This window comes from Trachemys scripta, chromosome 19 (genome assembly GCF_013100865.1).
Source record: "Trachemys scripta elegans isolate TJP31775 chromosome 19, CAS_Tse_1.0, whole genome shotgun sequence".
In the NCBI taxonomy this organism is placed as follows: domain Eukaryota; kingdom Metazoa; phylum Chordata; order Testudines; family Emydidae; genus Trachemys; species Trachemys scripta.
Window position 1 is genome coordinate 22,092,735 of NC_048316.1, and position 10,773 is coordinate 22,103,507.

At 48.1% G+C, this 10,773-nt stretch overlaps 1 protein-coding gene across 1 annotated transcript in view; it reads left to right on the top strand.

Annotated features, from left to right (window-relative positions):
* Nucleotides 1-207: 207 nt before the first annotated feature.
* The window catches only part of ECE1 (endothelin converting enzyme 1), a 153,157-nt gene continuing 142,591 nt past the window's right edge, over nt 208-10,773 (top strand). Inside the window, exon 1 of the mRNA XM_034753054.1 lies at nt 208-405. Coding sequence (XP_034608945.1) covers nt 403-405 — 3 coding nt within the window. The 5' untranslated portion in view covers nt 208-402. The remainder of the gene's footprint in view (nt 406-10,773) is intronic.

The following is a 10,773-nucleotide window of genomic DNA, read 5'->3' on the forward strand; positions in this document are numbered from 1 at the left end:
CCCTAATCCAGGAGCAGGCTCCTAACTTTTGCCTCCGCCAGGCAGTTTCTCCAGCTACCTCCTGACCTCAGGAGCAGCAGAGTTTTGTCCGAGCACATCCTCCACCTTGCCAGCGCCCCCTAGAAAGGGTTAAGGCCAAGCGAGGAAGTCCAGCCCTCCCGCTTCCTGATTGGCTCCTCTGGCTCAGGTACATCCTTCGGCAGCGGCGCCATAGGTCAGAGCCGCTGCTTCTCCGGCTCTACAAGCCCGGCTCCTGGGGCTGCGCGCTTCGCTGCAGGAGTGGCCGCGTCCGAAGGGGATCGCGCCGAGCCTTCGTCCCCTCCAGTGCGGAGCCGAGCCGAGCCGAGCCGAGCCCTCTGCCGCTGGGGAGTAGCCGGGAAGAGAGCGGCTGCAGGCTCAGACATGGTGAGTGGCTGCGGTAGGTTGTGTGCACGAGCAGGCTCTGCTTTCGCTCGGTTGCTGGCAGTGCTTGTTGGAGGCTGCTGGGCTGGGGACACTCGCACAAACAGACCCGCGCTGTGGGAAATGTTCCAAGGCAGGAAGGCGTCCGCTCTGGCCTGGGTGTGGGGATTTAATGGGCTGTGTGGGAGGAGGGCAAGGGCGTTTGGGAACAGGCATGAAAGAACTGAAGTAATTCTGTGCCTCTGTGCTGCACAAAAGGGGTGTGGATGTGTAGAGGGGGGAGTGTGCAGGGGTTGACTGGGAACAGATGACAGAGCATGGACAGATTCCCATGTGATAAGAACATCTAGAGGCCAAGAAACTTCTGGTGGCGGTGGGTCCAAAGTAGCAAATGGGATCTAGGGTGAGGTGACATCTAGCAGTGGCCCCGTTTGGGAACGGGAGTGAATGAACAGAAAGTGACCACTAGGGCAACCTGATGGAGTGTCTAGATAGCATGGTGAGGGGTGCATTAGGAATATCTGGAGAGACAGATAGTCTGGCTAATATCTGTGGCACTTGGGAGCCTGAATAGCCCGTTTTGCATGGAGGTGCTCTCCATCATCTAGGAGCTTCCCATGTATCCCATCATAAACCCCACCCTCCATGTTATAGCCACCTGTAATGTCTTGGCTGGACTCCTCCCTTCCAGATTCCTGAGCAGGACTTTGAAATAAACAATGAGGATTCAGCCCTTCAAGGAATCTGTCTCAGGTTTTACACTGAGCCCAGAGCAGGCCGAATCAGGGCCCTGAGAGTAAAGTCAGTGCTGTGAGGCTCCCCATGTGCACAGAGATGATAGGAAAGTGCGAAAGCTTAGTGTCTTGGACTAAGGAGAGGGACGTGCACAAAGCCACCAACCTTCCAGAACAGGCTGGACTGGGGCTGGCTGGATGGCTCACCTCTCCCAGACCTGAACTCAGCACAGCCTACCCAGAAGCTCTCAGATGGGGAGCGAGTGTTCAGCATCATCATTTGGCAACCGCGCCAACTCTAAAACTGATGAGTGGCAGCAGGGGACTAAGCTGAGGAGCCACAGTCTCTGAATCAGAGAAGAGCGGGAAATACCTAGACTAGTTGCAGAATTATGGTATATTGAGGTCTGTGTTGGAATAGAAAGCTATCACTTTAAGAATGTGGGGAGGTGGGAGGGGGTGGGGTTCTGGTCCTGTTTGTAGGCTAGGGAACTCTGTGGAGAAGTGTCTGGGAGCACTGCAGCAGTCAGCCTGGAAAAAGGTGGGATGAGTTGTGCCTTAGGGAGCAGCCTGTTTTCTCTCTCTGTGTTTTGGGTTCTTGATTGTTGTTCTGAATTGTAAGAAATACAGTAGTGTTATGTTGCAACCTTCTAGTAAAAGTATCCTATGTTTTTATCTAATTTCTCTGTATGTATGTGCACCATGGAACATAACAAGAATCAGTAAAGGGGTAGGACCTAACTAATCAGACATTGGGGAGGAATTAACAAGAGGCAGTTAACTGGGGTACAGTGGACATATGTGCTGTTTCAACTTAATACATTAGCCTACCCGATAGAGGGGGGTGTGGTACACTGAAGGCCTCTGAGAGCAAAGGTATTCTTCCCTCCCCCTGGGGAACAATTTTCTTGTAAGTGTGAATTTCACTCCAATCATGAGGCTTGCAGTGTGCAGCCTGAACGGCCCTGAGACTTTCCTTCACTGTCAAAGAGCTATATTTTGTTGGCCTTGGTCACCACCTGTGTAATGCCTACCCACTCGGTTTGATTCTCTAGTGGTGGCTGGGTCCTGTGGAGAGGTTAAGTCTGCTGCAGCGGTAGTTAGTAGAGCCAGATCTGGCTCTGGCAGCAGAGGCTTATGCATTTAGATTCAGAGGTCCCCCAGGTTCAGTCCGTGTTACAGGTGCGATGTTTATTCAAGCAAAGCTCTATCTGATGCTGATGGGAGTCTGGCCTAGTCAGGAACTGCGTCAGGATCTCAGGTTTTAGCCCTTCAAAGCAGATTGTGTGTGTGTGAAGATTCTCCATCAGGTAAGGTGTTTGCATGGCCCTTATCACTGAAACATCTGAGCGCCTCTGTAATATGCAAGCATAGAAGCTACTTGTCCAAATGATCTGGCTGGGCCAGAGGGACTGTGTAAAGTGAAAACAGCAGAGGCTGAGGGAAGGCGCCCAGCAGTGAGCTCCAAAGGAATAAGCAGGTGACTGGTGATGCAGTTTGTTGACACACCCCTTGATAGCCCTTCTAAGCTACAAACATTTAACATTAGGCAATAGGGATTTTGATAGCCAAGCTTATGAATCTGCCAGCAGCTGTTTGGTCTGAACAAATAACCCATCCTGGGTTGTGGTGGGGGACGATCTGCACCCTGCAGAAGAGCTACGTTAACTGAGGGCAACTGGAAGTCACTGAGCTAATGAGATTCAGAACAATGTAATGTTTGACAGTGCTTGTGTTGATGGAAAGGTTCAGCAGATGGCAACTTGAATGGGGCAGGGACTAGAGGGCGAGTCATGGCTAAAGAGTCACACTGCTCTGGGCCCTTTGGGAGAGAAGATTTGGGAGGCTCATTAGATAGGAAGAAGAGATGATTAAGCCAAGGCTACCAGAGCCTAGATCAAACGGAAGACTAAAGGCACAAATCTATAAACCAAGAATAGTTTTGGGCACTAAAGAAATCAAGGTGGTATTTGCTTTACACTGTTATTACAGTACAATAATAGTCCCCTATTTATTGATCTTTCATCAGTTGCTCTCAAAGTGCTCTTCAAACATTAATAATTTAAGCCTCACAATGCACCTTCCCCCAAACTCGTACAGATGAGTAAACTGAGGCACTGAGTAGTTAAGTGATTTGCCAAAGTTCACACAGTGACTCAGTGACAGGACCAAGAATGGAACCCAGCAGTCCTGACTCCCCTGTTGCCCATTCTAACCATTGGATCACACTCCCTCTTCCACTTTGTTGGGGCGATGGTGATCTTTTAAGATCCAAGCTTCTGCTGATAGCTCAGCAGGAACATAGTGGGTACAAGAGGAAGCAATATTTGCCCTCCCTCTCTGCTAAGGAAGCTGAAGCAGGATCTGAAGCATTTAAGTGGCTTATTTGGAATAAGCTTCACAAAGCAACAATCAAGGCTGATTTGATAAGCATTCAGAGGATGAGAAAGCCAAGGCCCTAATAGCTCATTTGGACAATGGGGGTGGAGTCGGCTGGGCTTCATGGCTCCCTCAGGCCCGTGCTTCCAGTTGATAATTAAATTGCTCATGTTTCCCAGCAGAACCAGGACGGGACAGGCTGTTCCAACATTAGCAAACTCCCGATAAATGACATTTGCATATTGTTTCATAAGCTGGGTTGATGTGTGTCAGGGCCCCCACAAATGAGAAGCCATGGGGATTATCAGACTTTTTAGGACTCTGTGTTTAGCAAAACAGCCAGGATTCTTAGGACTTTAAAAAGCTAACTGTAACTATGTTTTAATTGCCAGCAGCCTCTCCTTCCCACCCCTGTGCTAAGTAGAGAAGGAAACTTGGATGCTGGGGGCCTAAGTCTGCTTTCACTTCCACTGGTGCAAGTGCAGAACAGCTCCAATGAAATCAATGGACTAACTCTGATGTGAGGTCAGAAACAGGCCCACTGTTCTGTGGCATCTGTTACGCTCTCATGGGATGGGGACTGGGCTTTCTCTGGTCCCATAGACCCTCCAATGGAATGTTTGTCCAGCAGAAATGTTTATTCTTGGCCTTTGATCTTCTAGTTCATACCTGCTTAACTTGGTTCCATAGTCCATTCCTTTACTAAATCAGTGGCTTCAAACAACAGACACCGATCACTAGCTAACTGGGACATACAACAGCATACATAGAAGAACTCAGAGGCTTTTCTTCCAAAGCACAAACCCTAGCACTTATGCTAAAGGAGATTTTATTTGAGCGGTGGTAATATTACGGTATATAGATTGTGGGTTGCAGCCACTAGGAGGCAACATAGGCTCACGCTTAAGCAGGATCTGAGCACCCCACTCCAGTTTGGGTGCCACAAACCTGTTTCCCCAGTGCATGAAGGAAAATGAGTTATGTGAGGCTGTCAACTTCTCCCTATCTGGATTACTTATCAGCTCTTTGCTCAGCCAGAGCAAGCCCACTAAAGGAGAGAGGATTTCAGTGCAGTACTTTCATTTAAATATAGCATCCTTTGTTAGTGCAGGGCTAATGGTAAACGGAAGGGAAAAGGGCGGGCTCTGGTTAGATTTTAAAAAGAGAAGTGAATGGCTAGGAGGAAGGGCAAGTGCAGGGTTGGAGAAGATTTGGGAGGTTCATGAGATAGTAAGAAGAGATGATTAAGCCAAGGCTACTAGAGCCTAGATCAAACAGAAGATTAAAGGCACAAATCTATAAACCAAGAATAGTTTTGGGCACTAAAGAAATCAAGGTGGTGTTTGTTTTACACTGTTATTACAGTACAATAATAGTCTCCTATTTATCCTCTTTCATCAGTGGCTCTCAAAGTGTTCTTCAAACATTAATAATTTAAGCCTCACAAGGCACCTCCCCCCAGACTCGTACAGATGAGTAAACTGAGGTTAGGAGGAGAAGTGAAAGTGTGGCCGCATGCACAAACACCCATGTAATCGTGGTGTTTGGATGTAGGATCCCAAGATGGGAGAGGGAAGTAGAATGACTTTGGAATTTGATGTATAGCTGCAAAACGAGGGAAAGTGCTGCATGGTTCAAGATGAATGAATGCAAAGTCACAGGGTTGATTTTTTTTTCTTCTCATTTATATCCTTGTAAATCAGGAGTAACTTAATGGAAATCAATGGTGGTTACATGTTGATAGGGCCTTTATCAGCCACCTTGCACTGGTGCAGGTTGAGAGCTGATAGCAGAATCAGACCTCTAATACCAGGACCGGCTCTAGGCACCAGCAAACCAAGCACGTGCTTGGGGTAGCACAATTCCAGGGGCGGCATTCTGGGAGTTGCGCTCTCTGAGTTTTTGTTTTTTTGTTTTTTGCTTGGGGTGGCAAAAAACCTAGAGGCGGCCCTGTCTAATATCCCTGTTCTGCACTGGTTTCTAGCACATCAAGGGCAGAATCTTATTTATATCTCAGCAGCACCTAGAGGTCCCAACTAAAGATCGTGTGTGTGTGTGTGTGTGTGTGTGTAGGGGGCGGGGGGGGAGTGACAAACCCAGAGTGAGAGGCAGCCCCTGCCCTGAAGAGTTCACAGACTATAAATTGACAAGACAAAGGGTGGGAGAAAAAGATATTGTGATTCCCCATTTACAGCTGGAGAACTGAGGCCCAGAGGTGTTAAGTGACTTGCCTCTCATCTTGCAGGGGTCTGAAATCCAAGCTGGAGTCCAGTGCTTTAACTTACCAGAACATCTTTCCTCGATGAATCCATCCCCATATGGGATTCAGAATAACTCTGTAGGCTTTGGCAGAGTCTTTCCAGATTTTCTACTGTGTAACTGAGAGCAGGCTCTGGCCTTGAAAATGTGGCTGAGTACCCAGTCTAGGATGACAGCATGCCGCATGCTCTGTGTTTCAGAAATCCTGGGTTTGCTGAATGAACCAGTTCCCACATGTCTTGCTATTTTTAAGAATGGAATCCTTTTGCTCATCATCTGCTCGAGGGAATGTTTTGGATCCGCCTCATACACTTTCTACACACGGTTGTAAACACGTGAGTGGGCGCAGCAGGCAGCCAAAGGTGTGCCAAGATTGCAGAGCTCTAGCCAGGAGGAGGAGGTGGCAGGAGAAATAACAATGTGTAAACACCATGAGGTCAGCATTTCCCTCTGCTTTGAGCCACTCAATGCACTACACAACTCTTGGGGAAACTCCAGTGGGCAGGCCCAGGCTGGTGAATCTGACTGGGATCTGAGCAGAAGTTCTGTGGGGTTTCCAGAGACACAGGCCAAGGCACAGCACAGATCTTCAGTGGATTTAGGCTCCTAACGCCCATTGAAATCAACTGAAGATATCTTAAAGGGGCCAGCTTTTCTGGTCTCAGGTTGGGCATGGGGACCCAAAACGCCATAGTTCCAAGGCCAAGAAGGGACCACTGTGATCAGCTAGTCTGACCTCCTTCATAACAAGGTAAATTGTGCCAACCAGACTCCTCAGTTACCTTTGAAAATCTTGGTAATTAGAAGTATTGCAGACCCCATTTGGATTGACTAGAATGATCAGTACTGCCAGCTAAGCAAACAGCAGTTAAAGACAGCACTCCAGTGACTAGCTGTTGCAGAGTCACGTCAGACCTGAAATCTATGTAATAATCAATTGGTGTTTTAATTAGCACACAGCCAGAAGAGAATGCAACCAGGTTTGTTAAGCACTTTGTTGATCCACCAGATAGGTATTATAAACATAAAATAATTAACCCAGTTAAAGTTAAAATAGCTTCTCATTGGAGGCACTTAATTTGAAACAGGGTCGATGCATTTATTTTCAAGAACTGAAAGAAAAGCCATTCCTGAAAGTGAAAGTCAGCATCACAATGTAGATGAATCTCCAGCCTAGGGCTTATGCCAACCTTGCTTTCAGAATGAGTAAAGCTTCCTCTGCCTCTCATGTCAGTATGGGGTCATGTCAGATGAGTTTTTTTTAATGGGGCTTTGAATGGGAAGTTCTCCCTAGCTCAGTGCTCTGGAGCTGCCATCTTGACCTTTTCTCCACTAAGGCATTAGCCAATACATAGCAACTAACATGAGGTAAAATCCTAATGAAGACAAGGCAGATTGTAATTTTAACATGAGTTAGCAAGGCAAGATAAAGCCCTAGCCTGCCCCATAGTCTTTGCCTTGACCAGTGAGCCCCCACCACATTCACTGCTCCTCTGTTCTCAGATGTGTCCAGCCTGGAGTGATTTCCCAGGATCTTGCCCTTTGTGGTGCCATCTACACCTCTGCATAGTGGGTATACCATGCTTCTGAGTCCACTTGGGAGCTGCTACACTCACTTTGCTCAGGTGCACACGGTTCCATCGTGGGGCTCTGGGCTTTTGTGCTAGCATTGGAGCAGAGGATTGGGACACCTGATTTCTGGCTCTCAGACCAGCCATGCTGGGTAATTCTGGGTGGTTTTGGACAATGTGAATGAATTTAGGCCATTCACATCTTTCACGTGAACATAAAGAAGATTTAAAGGAACGGTGATTTTTTTTTTTTTAGTTGCATTTGTGCAGAGGGTATGTTTGCATTTTATGATTTATAAATAAGCACCAAATATGTGCACATATCCCCCCCCCCCCCCCCGCTTGTTGTTATTAGTACCATAAAATCTGGTTTTGCTGGAGGAATTTCTGGTTATCTCAGCTGTTTGTTGTGATATTAATGGTAGTTGTTGCTGGAATTTTAACAAATGAGAGACAAGGTGGGTGAGAGCATGGTTGTTGCTGGGGCTTCTGAGGTGGGTGAAACCAGACAATCACTACACTCTTGAATGAACTCACACAGAAAAACAATAAAAGACAAAAACCGCACTATCACCCATGGGTGAACACTTTTCACAAAAAGAACAAGGAGTATTTGTGGCACCTTGGAGACTAACAAATTTATTTGAGCATAAGCTTTCGTGGGCTAAAATCCACTTGCTCAAATAACTTTGTTAGTCTCTAAGGTGCCACAAGGACGCCTCATTCTTTTTGCTGATACAGACGAACGCGGCTACCCCTCTGAAACTTTTCACAAAGTGATCACTCCGTATTGACCACTTGGTCCTAGTCCTCAAAGGAAATGGCAAAAAACCTTCAAAAGATGAGTCTGGGAGCTTAAACTCCTAACTCTGGCCTTGGCTACACTTGCAGCTGTACAGCGCTGTGAGGTAAACCTGTCTTCGTACAGCTGAGTAGGGTAAAGCGCTGCAGTCTGTCCACACTGCCAGCTGCCAGCACAGAGGTGTGGCCACGCTTGCAACATTTGCAGCTGTTTAAAGGGCTGCAGCAAGGGACTTACTTTCCGGACCAGAAAATAACCATTGGGGATGTTGAAATGCCTATAGTTATTCTTGGGGACCCAGCCTACACCTTAATGCAATGGCTCATGAAGCCATACACAGGCAGCCTGGACAGGAGTCAGGAGCTGTTCAACTACAGGCTGAGCAGTGCAGAATGGTGGTAGAATGTGCATTTGGCCGTTTAAAAGGTCGCTGGCGATCGTTACTGACTCGCTCAGCCCTCAGCCAAACCAATATCCCCATTGTTATTTCTGCTTGCTGTGTGCTCCACAATCTCTGTGAAAGTAAGGGGGAGACCTTTATGGCGGGGTGGGAGGCTGAGGAAAATCAGCCTGGCTGCTGATTACGTGCAGCCAGACACCAGGGCGATTAGAAGAGCACACCAGGAAGCGCTGTGCATCAGAGAAGCTTTGAAAACCAGTTTCATGACTGGACAGGCTACAGTGTGAAATATCTGTTTGTTTCTCCTTCATGAAAACCCGCCCCCTTTATTGACTCATTCTCTGTAAGGAACCCACCCTCCCCCTTCCCCCAGCTTGCTTTCAAACCAAATAAAGTCACTATCGTTTAAAAATCATTTATTCTTTATTAGTAGATTATAAAAAGAGGGAGGGAACCCAGGTGGGGTTTGGGGAGGAGGATCGGTGGGAAGGAAAAGGCCACTAAAAAAAGGTTAAAAAAATGACAGCCTTTTGCTTGGGCTGTCCACTGGGGTGGAATGGGAAGGTGTACGGAGCTCCCCCCCTCCCCCGCGTTCTTGCATGTCTGGGTGAGGAGGATATGGAACATGGGGAGGGGGGTTATACAGGAGCTGTAGCGGCAGTCTGTTTTCCTGCTGCCGTTCCTGAAGCTCCACCAGACGCCGGAGCATGTCTGTTTGCTCACGCAGCAGCCCCAGCGTTGCATCCTGCCTCCTCTGATCTTCCTGCCGCCACCTCTCATCTTGAGCGTCCCTCATGTCCTCACGTTCACTGGCTTCTTTCCTATACTTTGAAACCGTGTCCTTCCACTCATTCAGATGAGCTCTGTCACTGCGGGTGGATTCCATGATTTCTGCAAACATCTCGTCTCGCGTCTTCTTTTTCCGATGCCTTATATGTGATAGCCTTCGGGACGGAGGAGGGAGGCTTGAAGAATTTGCAGCTGCTGTAGGGAGGGGGAAAAAAGAGAATTTTTTAAAAAGATACATTTTGCAGAACAATGCTTATACTCTTTCACGGTGACCAACACTATTCACATTACATAGCACATGTGACTTCTGTGCAAGGTCGCATTTTGCCTCTTAATATTGAGTGCCTGTGGCTTTGCTGCTAGAGATCACAGGTCCGGGCAACAGAATTCGGCTTGCATGCAGCCATGGTAAGCCATTGTCTTTCGGCTTCTGCGCCCTCCTTTCCCACATACCAAGCAAAGCCCGTTGAGTGCTGCGGTTTTCCTGTTAACATTATGCAGCAGCAGAAAATAAACTAACCACCCCCACATCCAATTCTCTGGATGATCGCTTTATCCCTCCCCCCCACCGCGTGGCTCGTATCAGGCAAGATCCCTGCTAGCCAAACGCGAAAAGCTCAGGGCCAATTCCCCCTCCCCCCCCGTGCTTGGCTAACTGCAGGGAAGGATTTCTTTTCAGCCACAGGCAAACAGCCCAGTAGGAACGGCCACCTCTGTCCCCTTAATTAAGTTCCCATATTTCAACCAGGTTACCATGAGCGATATCACTCTCTTGAGGATTACACAGCAAGATAAAGAACGGATGTTGCTTGAATGCCAGCAAACACCTGGACCATACGCTGCCAGGCTTTGTCAGGCAATGATACCAGATTACTTGCTGCAAGCATGGCGTGGTCAAGTGTCCTACCATGGAGGAGGGAATAAGGCTGCACTGCCCAGAAACCTTGTGGCAAGGCTTTTGGAGTACCTCCAGGAGAGCTTCATAGAGATGTCCCTGGAGGATTTCCGCTCCATCCCCAGACACGTTAACAGACTTTTCCAGTAGCTGTGCTGGCCGCGAATGCATCCCAAGTCCTCAGGGCAAAGTAATCATTAAAAAATGCTTGCTTTTAAAACAAGTTTTATATTTTAAAAGGTAAACTCACCTGAGATCCCTCCCATGGGGTCATGGTCTTGGATACTGGCTTGGGAGGGTACTTCAGTCAGGCTGAGAAAAAGATCCTGGCTGTTGGGGAGAACGGAGTGCTGGGTGCTCTCTGCAAGCTCATCCTCCTCCTCCTCTTCCCCATCCGCAGAATCCTCAGGTGTAGCTGATGAGACTATCCCCAACCCGGAATCCACGGTCACAAGTGGGGTAGTGGTGGCGCCCCCCCCCCTCCCCCCCTAGAATTGCATGCAGCTCGGCGTAGAAGCGGCATGTCCACGGCTGACCCGGAG